Genomic DNA, 14,826 nt, shown 5'->3' with positions numbered 1-14,826 from the left:
AGCTTAAGTTAAAATGTGGGATTATGTGCTACATAAATAAATAAAACAGAAAACACAAATCTGCCAGATGGCACCGTCACATCAAAACGCTGTTTACATCACAAACAAAAACAAACTGAACAGATAATGCACTCTGGATGGCTGTGGAATTTACTAGTAGAGCCATAAGAGAGACATTTATGAAAATAAAATGTCCAATGGCTTAACTCATACAGTATGTTTCACAGAGCCTATGCAGCATACTGTATAGTTTTTTCCATGTGCATAACATCTTCTGCATCAGAGCGCACAGCTGCGAATCTTTGCACAGCAGTGTAGTTCAATAAGAGATAAGTCTCCCAGCTCCAAACTGTCAACACAAGGTACAAAGTTACAGACAGGTTAGTCTAAATGAGAAAGTGTTGATTATTCTGATGGATTATTTTCTCAGCTCTTGGAGGACCAAAGCAGCAGGACGGCTGATTGTGATTGTGAGAGAGAGAGAGTGTGTGTGAGTGTGAGTGTGAGTGTGTGTGTGTGTGTGTGTGTGTGTGTGTGTGTGTGTTAGGGATGGGCATAGGTACCAGCATTGAAACTGAGGGTTTTAACTGTAGCATCAAACTGAGGGTTTTAACTGGTAGGCACAGTTTTCACTTTGCAGTCCTGTCTGACTTACAAAAATAAAACAGTCACAACACACTGACTTTAGTTATACATGTCTTCTTGCGAATAAAATAAACAGGCTAATAGTTTGCAGATTCTTCACTCTCTGTTAGTGGGAGAGCAAGTATTGGCCAGCTGACACATAGTTCCGCAAACTAAAAAGCTGTGTTGGCATTGGGCCACCTGCAAACAACCCAACAACTCAAAAGAGACTGCTCAGTCTGAGGAGAGCAGTAAGCCATGACTGATTCACTAAAACTACCATAAAAAACCAAAGTGAATAATCAAATTGTGTGATGGGCCATGCCTCTTGTCCACACCATCACACCAACAACCTGCACCATCCATCCTCCCTAACAAATCCCAAAAGAGAACAGCCTACGTCAGCACAATCTGCTCCTTGATGCTCAAACTGTGTAACCTGATGGTAACAGCCAGGCCACATACACAGTCAGCATGTAAATGGGCCAGATCCTTTCACAGGCTCAAAACAGACCTGAGTCATGGAAATGAATCAATGATCCAGTCTCTATCTTTATTAGTCTGAAAACTTGTTGAGACTTATTTATGTACATTAAAAATGCAAAAACCCAAAACTTGCATTGCTTAACAATACTATATTGATGACAAAATAATGATAACCTACTGTAAAAGATAAGGAATAGACTTATTCAGCTGTCATCAGGCTAATGGCTTTGGACAGTTTTCAGAGGCTTTTATTGGCAACCTCACATAAAGCCTCAAAATGTCCCAAGTACTGCACAAGACAGTTATCACATAAACTTGTCAACAAATCTTGATGTCAAAACAATGAGTCATGATGAAACTAACAGGCATGGTTTTACATAGCCCAATTACTTAAGTTTAGGGACATCTAGATACATCTTCATTACTAAAGACAAATTGATCTTGTGCCTTAAATTGACCAGCTTAATGACACGAATATATACAACAGTGACCACATAACTACAATTCTAAAAGCTTTTAACCTGTTAAGTAAAACAACAATGAGGAGCCTCATGGGCCAGTCCCAGTAAGCAGCCTGGGAAAATGTGTCTCACTAAAACAAACAAGTCAGACTATTGCAGCCTCGGTCACATGTAGGCTAATCATCTGCATTTCACCCACAAAATTGGCATCAGTTGAGCAGGCAGTGCATCATGTCGTATGCTAGTATTTTCTGTAGGCCCCCTACAAAAGGAACTATATGTAACGTTGTTAATACAGGCAATGTGTAAGGTACACTTCAAATTTGGGGCTCACAATTTAGCTTTCAGTTAGTTCCTTTAATGCTGTGTTTTAGTATTTGACTTGCTTGTATTACAGGTGAGGTGACTGAAAGATTCAACCTGACTGAAAGATTCACCTGCTTCTTTGCAGACAAACAAATAAATGGGCTTTACTGAGCAGTGGTGCATCATGGTTGCTTTATTTAATTTGTCAGAAAATCAGTAAGCTTCCTTTTCGCTATTAAGATGACTAAGTCAGATTTGTAATGTATGTAATCACACAATATTACATTAGCTTTAGGTTTTGAAAAACATGAAATGATAGGAACTGTCCATATGTAGCCTTAATCACTACAGTCTACACTCTTAATTCTCAGTTCAACCTGTGTACACCAGGTTTATGTTGGATTTCACATACAGTACAGTGACCTCTATTGACAGCTAAGTAATTTGTAAAAGAGACACAAACTGGGTTTAGACTAAAACAAAGCTGCACATCCATTTGTAGCTTCTAAGTACACAACAATATAATTCAAAGGAAAAAGCTGTCTAAAATGTAGCTAATGCAAGAAACCAATGTTTTTTTGCACTAGAGTGCAGTTTAGGGGACAACATGATTACTTTGTAACTTGAACAACTAATGAATGTAGTCCCCAAGTCTGTTTTGCACTGAGAAGCTGTGATAAAATACTGGAATATAAAATGACTGCCTTTCAGTCAGACTGCCTGGCAACCTGCCACACCAAGCTCCTCAAATTCATGAGGAAGTCAAAGACGGAGAGAGGATTCAGTGAGTATAATAAGGCATAATATACTAAATTTGTAGCTTGTATATTGCAATGTCTTCAATCATACAGAGGCATTCTTGTGTACTGACTAGGGCTGTCAGCATTAACGCGTTAATCGCGATGCGATTAAGGGCCGAGCATAATGCGTTAATTTTTTTTAATCGTAATAATCGCATGCCGCCATTTATTAATTTATTTTCACTTAGCCTAACAGGCTACTATTTTGCCGTACTTCCTCGTAACACATCCTGCTGCTGCAGGAATAGCAACGCGGATTTCGGTGCCACTGATATGTCTGCGCTTCTCTCTGATGCTCTGAAACAGACGTTACAGGCAACAGAAACATCGCTGCACGTGACGCTAGTTAACACTATACTCGACAGCAGCTAACGTTAGCCTACCGCTAGCTAGTAGCTGGATTAAACACGGTTACAATGCTGACAGCTAACGCTAAACGGTGTAAAGTGTGACTGTATTTCACTGTAGAGGATTCAACACTGGGATGTAACAATCTGCAGCTGCCGTTGTCGGAAAAACACAGACGGTGCGTTCAATGAAACTGGTAATTTAAAGCCTCGTGGTGCATTCAAAGTTGTTTGTTCAAATGTGTGACTAGATTAAATATATAATAAACACATACAAATCTTAAAATCAAGTTCATAAAGTCACTTTCTTTGCATTCATTTGATTCCCAATCAAGATACACTGGTAAGAATGGCTTTCCATTGTTAATATGTACTTAAAAACTGTTCTGAAAATGCAAAATAATAGAATTTTAATCATGTGATAAAACATGCGATTAATCGCGATTAACTATAGAAATTCAACGATTAATCGCGATTAAGAAAATGTAATCGTTTGACAGCCCTAGTTTTGACAGAGAATTTCATCTGCAACACATAGCATCTATTACTGCTGCGTGAGTGTAGTATTTCATTTGGACATACAAAACAAAATATTTCAAGCCATATCCATGGATTTCAAACATTCTGAGGACAGTGCTGACTGAATGACAGCGCTTGTGATCTCTTTTGATCAGTCGCATGCATCAGGCAACCATGGAGGAGGGAGAGGAAAATGTCAAATGTACTGTATTTCAGGGACTTTGTAACATAGCCTAATTCATGTAGATCCTGCTCTTCAAGAAAGGGGCAACAACTAAACAAATCAAAGTGTTTTAGGGGACATAGAGGATATATCACATTTCCTCCTGCCCATATAGCACCAACAAATGAGCATACTGTGGATATGATGTTCAAACAAAATCAATCGAGGGAGACTTTAAATAAAAAATCTTCTAAAATTCCTGTAATACCGTAGGTTGGCATGTAACTCATACATATGTTCCAGCATCTACTTAACACAAGTGTCATTTTAAATTGTGAGCATACCATATAAACCCAAACAATGAGAACTGTTTTTTGACATATTATTAACTGTCAGAAAACAAGAACACATTACACTTTGGCTCAACTCTCACAGTAGGCTCAGCTCTGAGCAGGATAAGTCTGAATAAATAAAAGGAGCTAACAAGAAGACAGCAACCACACTTTGCCCATGTCTATCTAGTATTTGCACAATGTTCCCGTGTAATCATTAACTTTTGCGATAGGCTTCTACAGTACAGAAATGGTTCCAAATGTACAGCCATGCAATATTTACTTCTAATACACAGCATGTTTTCAGTAGTAGCCCTTTTTCATTCATTCAAGTGATAAAACTGGTGATAAATAATTTCCTGTTTATAATTAGGGCATGCTGCAATCATGGCAATATGCAAAGGGGAAGTGTTTTGAATTCATATGACCTGGTCAGATATTGTGTGCAGGTTCTGGGGTTAAGATGGGGGTGTGTCGTGTAAAGGGAGGGTGTTAAACTCACTTGATAAAGCACCGTGCGCCCTCAAAAGTATATCCTTCTTCCCATCCAGTGGGTAGGTCTGTGAAGGAGCAAGAAGTGGACAAAAACATGTGAGCACAAACTGGTGGAACAAACCGATGTTGTGTGTATCAAATTAACTAGAGCTATGCACTTCCAGCTGTCAATTCACACGCTGAGATGCAATGCTGCAACTATTAGATGATTGACTATTGATTATTAGTCCATTTTAAAAACCATTTTGAAAATGGATTTTTCACTTTTAGGGCTGCAATTTATTCTTATTTTCATTACCAATTAATATGTCAGTTATTTTTTGACCAATCAGTTCAATGTCTTTAAAATGGCAGAAAATAGTAAAGTGTGATGTCTTCACATTGCTTGTTTTGTCTGACCAGCAGTTCAAAATCCAAAGATATTCAATTGATATCACATAACACTAATAAAAATAAAAGCAGAAAATCCTCAAAACTGACAACTAAGAAATATCTGCCATTTTTGCTTGAACAATTACTTGAACCATTACTCGATTATCAAGATGTTTGCAGATTGACATGCTGTTTTAACTATGCTTTGTTCACTTTGGCATTTGTTGTTAAAATTTAAATTAAAAAAAGTTGGGAAAAAATGTTTGCAGATTAATTTTCTTGCAATGACTAATGGGTTAATCAACTAATTGTTTCAGCTCTGACTTTGGGATATCAGACATTCTGATGGGCATTTTTCACTATGTTTGACATTTTATAGACTAAAATGATAAATCGAGGAAATATTCGTGAGTTGCAGCCCTACTGAGATGCAGCAGCCACTCAATAGCATTAGTGGAAAAGCTCTGCAGAGACCTGAGGTTATAAGGGGAGGCTGTTACAGTACGTAGTAAGTCCGTCGCAAGGTAAAGTCACCATTATGATGCATTGCAAGGAGCTTTGCTACATGAAACACACTGCGTTTAAGATTGGTCAAGAGCTTTTTGAACTGGTGGGGTAGAGGAAGCTATTTTAGTAGATTTACAGCTAACATTACTAACGTTAGCTCCTGTTGCTGCTGTAGTCTATCAAACTGGCTCCGTCTCTGTTAACCGATCAAGTGTAGGCTAACGTTACATATCGGACAGGTTAAATGGCCAACAGAAGCCGTTGGTTTATCCAAAATAAAATAAAATGCTTCCGAAATTAATTTACATGCTGTTGGTTGTTGGTAAAAGTCGTCGTTTTACTTGTTGACGAGCCAACTTGACTGACCACCAACCTGAAAAGAGAGGCTGAGGCTCACGAGGAAGTGGCACGAGCAGGGCAGAGGTGGGCATGAGAGGGCTCACTTTTCACAGCACCAGCGCCAAAAACCCACTCGTGCATTAAGAAACACAGCATGGATGTCACAGTCTCTCTCTCTCCCAGAGTGGGACGTATCGGTTTGGGGATGTGATCACCAACAACACGGCTGACATGAGACGTTAAACATAACAGAGAAACTTGACAGCCGTTAAGTGACACCTTACCTGGAGTTTTTCTGTGCCCGGTTATTACCGCCTCGCCACTTACTGGATGCAGCCAGGTTGTACTCTTGGCTTCTTCGCTGTAGAGAGAGGGGAAATGCGTTAATTAATAACGTTAAACACAGTGACTTTGACCGGATCAGAAATGAGAAGAAATTACTTGAGCCGTTTTTCTTTGAAGGGATAGTTACTTAATGAAGAAGACGCGTCCATCCCGAGTAACCCCATAACTCCAGGAAGAAGGGAGACAAGAAATCCACTCGGGTTGTAGATCCGCCGCCATGTCTGGCAATACTGTGTGACAATCGCGCGGCTCCGCTCTCGCAGGCAGCGCGTACACGGAAACCTTGGCAACGGCGGAGCTTAGGGCAGGAGCCCAGGGGGTTGGGCAGACCATGGGGCAGACAGGTAGGCCTACATTTGTCTGGGAGATGATTTAATTGACAGATATGTTAAATACGTACATTGACAGAAATAAAAATCGCAATCGGAATTTCCTTAAAACTTGTTTTCCTCTGCTGTTTGATTGTGGCTGTGTTATTGTTACCTTTTGCATGGCTGTGTATGGATGCACATTGCAATTGTATTGTCAAACAAAGACACCTCTCAGTAGTGAACAACGATGGGGGCTGGGCAGGATTAACCTGCCAGGGCAAAATATTAATTATATTATATTGTTATATATTATATTAATATTAACAATGGTTAATGTTATTGTCGTTTACAGTGAGCCAGTATGCGCATTGCTGGGATAAAGCCTGACAGATGTCCCTCCCCTTCTGCTATCTCCCCTGTAGAGAGGCAAAGACCCTCCCCTTCCGGTGGACCGCATGGGACCTTAAAGGCTTTTATTTACTAGACGCAGCCCAGCTGGCGCGTACAATTGTGACGTCATGGGATCGCCGTGACTATTATACCCGCGCTGGTGGTCGCGACACTTGTTGCAGTCTTCTCCTGAACAGCGGTGGCGCTAATGAGCAAAGGCTACCGACGTTGCTCTTTCTACTGACTAGAAGAAGAAGAAAAAAGTAAACAACGGCAGAACTGGCAGCTCTATGCTCAACAGTCCCGCCCCTCCTCTGAGACACCTTGGGTTCCGGAAGTAAATTTCCCATTCATTTCTCCCATTGACGTCTGGAAAAATCCGTATATAAAGAGTTTTAGACCATGCCTTAGGCTAACCAGATGGTACGTGACTCATAAGCATACAACGTATCATTTCGAGTAAAAAAACAAACAGAAAATCCCAAAAAAGTCAAAGGTACAAGACTGTGTACATATCGTCATCTCAGAGCGAAGGAACTACTCCTCCCATAAACCACCGCTTGGTGGGATCAAGCCTTTCATTCACCATTAAAGAACTCATCTTAACCCAGTAAGTTTACAAGAGGGACTTGCAGTCACTGTGAGAGTCCTGGCATCCGGTTGTCGGCAAACTCGTTCAGGCCTCCCGTTTCGGCTTTGTCGCGCGCCGGTGAAAAAAAAGAGCCGTGCGCGACCTCTGCTTGCGCGCCATAAATCGGGCGCGACGGCAGGATATTACGTAATTTTGACATCACGATGGCGCGCGCCACCTTGGATGCGTCTAGTATAATTCACGTTTTACTCTGAAAAAATATGAATGGTAGTGAATGACAAATTATTTTTTAAAGCTAAGCTAGCTAGCTAGCGAGCAAGTTGAGCATCAAGCTAGGTGACGTAAATTGTGTGAGACGAGAGATGTAGTTCACTGAGCAGTTTCACACAAAACTAAGTGGTACTATGACAAACTGAGACTTTCTTCAGTTGAAAAATTATCTTTTAAATTGACGAACATCATATTTGTAATCCATGGCTCAATTCAAACGGCATCAAAAAACAGAAGCAGTTACATTCATCAGTCATTTAACCATCATTCACTGTATTATTTACACCAGTGCCTCCTATATGTCAAAATGTCTTCTGTGAAAAGGGCCTATTAACCCCCCATGTTTTGCTCATATGTTTTTTTTATAAGCAACCCAAAAAAATACACATCATGCAGGTCAATAGGGGGCAACTAACTGGTAAATCCAGCCATTGCAACATGGGTAGTACTGGTGGCTAAGGTGGCTAAGATGCTGACCATGTAACAGCAACCTCCCTGATTCAAGTCAGGCCAAAGACCTTTGTTGCATCTTTCTCTCCCCCATTTCCCTTCCCTACTTTCTACAATCTAATAAAGTTAAATGCCAACTAAACTTAGAAAAAGGAATATGTATGCACAAAACAGAAATAATGAAGGTCTTAAAACTATATTTTGGCATGGGGTACCTCTTAAAGATGGTGCCTGAAGATCAGGTAGCAAGAGCCCCCTTGAGGCATCATGTCAGATGGTTTTGTGCTTGTGGTTAGTGAAACATAATTTAAAACAAATTATCAATTAAATTAGCACAAACTAGATGACACACAGTAAGTCTGCAGTTTAGTGGCCCCTAGAGTTCTGACGTCTTGGGGCAGTTGCCTACTTTTCCTGGATGGTAATCCAGCCTAGCATGGTGCCACAGGCTGGCATACATACAGGCAAACGTTCACTTTCAACTCTACTTTTAGGTCCTAGGTCTCTCTCCGCCTTCTGTCATTGTTCTGTGAAACAGCAGCATCAGCCATTCACATCATACAAAGACAAGCCATACAACACCACTGTGCCTGTTTGTTGCCTGCTGTGTTGCATTGTGTTCTGGACACATGGTAAGTCACAGCTATTAGCGTGACAAAAGCACGTCATTTTGCTTCACTTTGTAACACACGTTAAAATGCTCATCTAGCTGCTTGTGTGGCACGCCCTCAAACCAAGCTAGTTAGAGCGGAGGTCCGAAGAGTTCAGATAGTTGTATCACAATGTCCAGGAGACACTGTAGAATTAAAACATTACGTATGAAAGACTAATTTGTTAACGTTCAAGTAACTTACTCGGAAACGTCTTTCTAGCCAAAGCCATAGGTTACCGACTGAAGCAGGTTTGTTTTGGATCACAATAGCTTGCTTGTCAGGGCCCGCCCTACTCTGCTTCTGACTAGCTAGTAGTACTTACCTAGGTATTGCACATGTGTGACTCCCAGCAAAGACTGAACAGAAGTGAGATGCCTCACTCGGTAGCTAAAACAGAGAGCTCAACACACAGGGTGAAAAGCAGGAGTTGCAGCAATGTGTAGTACGAAAAAATGTATATATATTTTTTTAATGAAACCACCTAAACATATTGTGGTACAACCTCTGATACAATTATGAACCTGAAAATGAGCATAGTATTCAACAAGCTGAGCTTTCTGTGCACCTTTGTTTAACCTCTGACCAATTTGAGATGGAGTGCAGAGGCTTGTTTGCATAATGCACAGCTAAATACAGTCCATAAACTCTAAGCTCTAACCAAATCTGTAGATAGATTTTGATTCTAAAACTTCAAAAACTTCTAAAAAAAACCCTTTTTTGGTATATTTTATAAGAAAAAGATACAATACCTTACTTGCCCAAGCCCCAGCTGTTCCATCACTATTTAATCTATTTTAGAAGATTTATGAATAAGGTCCATTAGGGTGGAAATGATTGGATTAGAGCCTGATACCTACCTATATGCGCTGATATACCCGTGGGATCTGAAAGTGTCTGAAAGCCTGTTTCTCAGTTTTCCAACAGGCAACTTAAAATCTTCTCACTGTATTTCTTGCCATCCATAGCATTCAGAAAAGAAAAGTGAAACATCCAAGCACTATTTCCTATTTCTGACTCTTAAAAATATAGGATAACCTGATATATGACACACATAACTTTGAAAAAAATAAGACATTCATGTTTTTAGTATTACCGTAAAAGTATTTCTAGAAAAAGCCAAGAAACTTATTTCAATTCACTTTACTTTTATTCAACTTGTTTTTTACAGGGTTGATTGAGAACTTCACAGCTTCCCTAGACAATATGCAAGTTTGCATGGACTTTTATTTCTAAGGTCTGACAGTATTGACATAACAGAAATCCCAGTACTGTGGGTCCTGGGTACATGCAAACCTTTTTTGCCAGGAGCAGACATTTCTCAACTGCAGCCCACAGTTGCCAGGGGAATGATAAATGCTTCATTGTACTGTAGCTTATCATCAGCACTCAAGCAACCCAATACCATTTAGTTAAAGTGGGAGCCTAAATTAGAGTGACAAAGTATGTTTCTCTTTCTGCAAAACGTAGAGCTAGTACAGGACGCGCATGTGGTGGTGTGTGTAAACCTTTGTCAGCAGCATCTAGTTGAGTAAAAGGAAATGGAAATATATGGAGTCCAAACAGAACTAGAGCCATTAAGTCCTTGACCCCTGCAGATTTGTGTTTGTCACGCAACTACAAATTTGACTCAACAGAGACTTCAGAAATCTTCCAACAATTTCTTAGTTACTTTACACCCTTGTTTTAGACAGAATAAAAGAAGCAAAATGAGCTGAATAACAAAATACAACCAGCTTCTCAAAGACTCAATTCAACATTCAAAATTCATGTCCTAAAGGAGAGCCAGGGTCTGAATATGTAAAAGTGCAAGAGAGAATCGTTATTATAAACAGTGTTGTGTCTGGTTAACATTGTGCGACGCATTCTTACATAATTGCTCCATGCTCTGCAAAGCGAGGCTTCTCAGCTCAGCGACACAGGCCAGACTTGAGGCATCAGAATGTAATTAATGGTTGCACATTATCAAGCAGCTGTTGGAGGGCTTTGTTCTGGTGCCAGATCAGCAGTAGCCTTGTGCCTGTCCGTGCTAGGTAAGAGGGAGGATTCTCCTCTTTAGAGAGGAGCCACTCGACATCTGTGCAGACCTCTCATCATGCTGGCATCAAACGCCTGTACAGATAGAGCCACCTTTCAGCATGAACACAGCCCTTTGAAATTAGTGGATTGGAAATGTGGGAATTTGATTACATTGCTACCAACTACTACTGAGGGAAAATGTGTTATTCTTTGATTAAGTAGAAATAACTGTGCCCAATATCGCCTCAGGAGGTTCAGCCCTCCAGTACAGTGTAAAAGTAACTTACTGATAACTACTTATGCTACTGTACTGTTTATCCCATCCCTTACTCATTGCTCAATGATGTGAACATGATGTCATCCATGCTTCTCTGATTTCAACACAGTATTATTTGACTGGCATGCCTAACCCACAAACCAGTATAGCTACTAGGGCCAGTCAAGTCAGCAGGAGAGGGTTATACGCAACATTGGAAAAATGGTATAACACTTAATTGAGTTGTAGATGCTGAGGTATGCAGTAGGAGCCGTACGGATGGTAGGAATATGGGTTTGAAAGTTTCTGGACAAAAGACCCTGGAAGAAGGTGTAGCTCTCGCAACTCACCTATGAATCATTAAACATGCTTCCCTGAATCACTGTTAATCAAAGTCTGACAAAATCCCAACCCACAAATGGCTCTATGTTCACCAAAGTGATGACCTCATTGGATCCATAACCTTTTTGGGTGCAATCCAAATGTTTTTCTTTCCAGGTTTTATGAGATTTCCACTAGCGATATGTGTCATTAAAACTGAATGAGTGGGTACTCTATTTTGTAATTAGAGGATGCTGGAAGTGGCCTGAGTCACTTTAAATTGAAGCGATTGTGAGAGGAAATGCATTGCAGCTCGGCTGTGGCAAAAAAACAAAAACAAATCAAGCAAAGTTATTTTTTCCCAGACCCATTAGGTTTTATTTTTCTATGTAAAGTAAAAACAGAGCTGGACTTGTGTTCAATGTGATGCTAAAGTAATGAAAAGGTTGTCCGTGTTACTTTCTGCAGAGCCCCAGGCTGAGCCTAAGACTCTGAGCCTGAATAAGACCAACATCAGAACCAAGCAGGAATAAAGTATTACACATCTGTACTAAAGGGCCAGAGCTCAACCTCTTAAGATTAATGTATCAGTTAAATATCCAAACTAACATAACCATCATAAGCTACATGTTGTCATTAGGCATTATTGGTTTAGACAAGAAACTCTGTGTAAACATAATGAAATTAACCTGCAGCTCTCTCTGCATCATAAACTGCTTTATTAATTGCTATCTGTACTTAGTAACCAAAAGGCTATACTGTAAATGCACTGGACTTTAAATTATCCACACATAACATAAGTGGGTTCCCTATTGATTTCAGCTGGCGTCATCATTTAAGTAATGTAGTAGATTATTAATTAAAATGAAGAACTACTTAACATTGATCTGGGTCATAAGCTCCACTTTGGTATAATGCATAAATAACCTGACATGGGTGTGATATGCCACAGTGCTCATTAAAGCTCAGTGCTCATCATGTGCTGACACCACAACTCCTGACACACAGCACCTCCTGGTTTCATCTTCATGAGTGTGTGGCTGTGCCTTCACCCTGCAGTGTATTTATGCTTAAGTAGCTGTAATAGATCAGTTCAGGCTTAGTGCTAGTTTAATGTGCAAGTGCAGTTTCAAAGGCATGGTTATCTGCTGGGAGTGGATGAGGCCACATTACACTGCAGACATCTTAAATGTCTGAGGTGATGTACAATTGAATTAAGGCGTGGATATGAAACCAACCAAGGAACTTTTTCTTTTCTTTTCTTTTTTACAGAAGCTGTTGACATGTACTGGGACCACAACATCTGTTTGGCTTTGCAATATTCAGGATGTCTCAGCACACACATCCTGTGTCTGATGGGAAAGCAGAGCATTGTGACAAACAGGTCATGAGCATCTTCTCGGGGCAGCGAGGGTCATGTGAGCGACAGTGAGAAAGGCTCCAGTCCAGGAATAATTCTTTAAGGCGGATGGCAAGAACTCCTCAAGGACAACACTGATATTCCCAAATGTTCCTGGAGTTTGGAACAATAAACTAACGTTTTTGGTTATCTGATTATCCCTCCCACTCTGTTCAGCAACTACTATCAAATTCAAAGAGAGCTGGCCAATATATGAATCATATTTCCTAATGAATGAAAGGAAAAGATTCAATTTGAATAGGGAGCGCACACTGCGATACAGATCTTACAGAACCAGCACAGAAGAAAAAAGCCTTTTTACACAAAATATTTCACTCACGTGAATTAAAAAAACATCACTATGTAGCGTTTCATGCTGAAACAGCAAAATTAACAACAAGATTCATGCTTAACAGAAACCTTACTTCTCTGTCAACTGGTGGTCTTAAAAGAAAATCAAAATACAGTATATATATATATATACACTATCCAATTAAGATAGAGTAACCTCCAAAGTAATTATTTATTGAAGATATTCTAGAAAAGGAAGGAAATGTTTGACCTAGTCTCTGCCATCACAGTGCACATATTTATGTATGAACATCTGCTCTGCTTGGGGCTATTTTGGGCCTGGAGTTTTTAAAATTCAAGGTCAAGCAAAAGTGCATGATCAAAGTATCATGACTGCTTCAGTTAGTTCCTCATTGGAATTACATAAAACGTTGTTTAGTTGTGCCTTTTTCTTTTGGGGGGAATTTCTTCATTGGCATTGCAACTCAGACCCTGGAGGATATTGCAAAGTCCTGGATTTCCACAGAAAATGTCACTCTGTTGGTTTGCATAAATAACTCCTGAGTGTTTATTCCTGTGTCTGTCAAAAAGAAAATGAGAGTCAAATCTACTAAAACAAAAGCTTATCTGTCACAAAAGTGTCTGAATTTCTTTAATTAGTCTTTTGTTCACAACTCGACCCACATCCTTCGGCACTGAGTAAATGAGCTCTCTACTGAAATAGAAGTAGATCTGAGTGGAAGATGCTCTGCCATATTTGTTTGTTTATATAATGACACCACAGTAACTGGATGGATCTGCCTATGAATTATGAAGTATGCAGTTACCACACAGCTTTATACACCCCATCATGTTACGTTGATATGGTGCAAGTATTGAATGTTCTACCACAAATTATCTGTCCTGACCTCATAAGGCTGGCACTTTACAGCATGTTAAAGTGCCCATATTATGAAAAAAATCACTTTTTTCTGGGATTTGGGGTGTTATTTTGTGTTTCTGGTGCTTCCACATTGGAAAAAAAACTTACCTAGGTATTGCACAGTCCAAAAAAACTTGGAAAAAAAACATCCATGCTGTTTTGAGTGAGATACGGGTTTCTGAATGTGTCCTGCCTTCAGTCTACGGGTGAGCTGTTTAAAATCGGCAGGGCTTTTTACGTCACTAGCCGAAACGAGGTGGCTAACCGTAGCATGCTAGTGCAAGCATGCTAGCTCGTTCTGAATGGCAAAACACTGCTACAACACACACTAGTTCACCATAATCTACAAAAGAACTACTTACTTGTCCCTATTCTGCAGGTATTCCACGCAAAGTTGGAAGTGTGCCCTCGTTTAGAAGAAGTCTCCCGGCTAATCCTGCCTTGTACTACTGAAGCTGTAGAAACAAACAGCTAGCTAGATGATGTGATCTTACCTAGCTACTGCGCATGTGCGACTGCCAACAAAGATGTTACAGCAGTGAGAGGTCTCACTCTGTAGCTAAAACAGAGACCTGAACACAAGGTGAAAAGAGGAGCTGCAGCAATGTGCAGTACAACACAAATATGGTGTTTTTTGAAAATTAAACCATGTAAACCTATTGTGGTACAACCTCAAAATACAATTATGAACCTGAAAATGAGCATAATATGGCCACTTTAATAAAATAACCCAAGCAAAACAGGGACTTTCATTCATTCTGCATCAGAATTAAAACTCCCACACAATGTGTTAATTTACTGAAATACAAAAATAAACATAACAGGTTCAGATAGGAAATCTAAGGATTTGATTTAGTAT

General features: G+C 39.9%; 1 protein-coding gene across 1 annotated transcript in view; it reads right to left on the bottom strand.

Moving 5' to 3' along the window:
• LOC144521690 (pleckstrin homology domain-containing family A member 5-like) overlaps positions 1-6,359 on the bottom strand; it is a 47,038-nt gene extending 40,679 nt beyond the window's left edge. The window contains exons 1-3 of the mRNA XM_078256243.1: positions 6,224-6,359; positions 6,036-6,112; positions 4,541-4,598 (exon numbers count right to left, since the gene is read on the bottom strand). Of these exons, the coding sequence (XP_078112369.1) occupies positions 4,541-4,598; positions 6,036-6,112; positions 6,224-6,315 (227 nt within the window). The 5' untranslated portion in view covers positions 6,316-6,359. The remainder of the gene's footprint in view (positions 1-4,540; positions 4,599-6,035; positions 6,113-6,223) is intronic.
• Between the last annotated feature and the right edge of the window lie 8,467 nt (positions 6,360-14,826).

The sequence above is a fragment of the Sander vitreus genome, chromosome 8 (genome assembly GCF_031162955.1).
Source record: "Sander vitreus isolate 19-12246 chromosome 8, sanVit1, whole genome shotgun sequence".
Taxonomy (NCBI): domain Eukaryota; kingdom Metazoa; phylum Chordata; class Actinopteri; order Perciformes; family Percidae; genus Sander; species Sander vitreus.
This window is presented reverse-complemented; position numbering and strand designations above follow the sequence as displayed.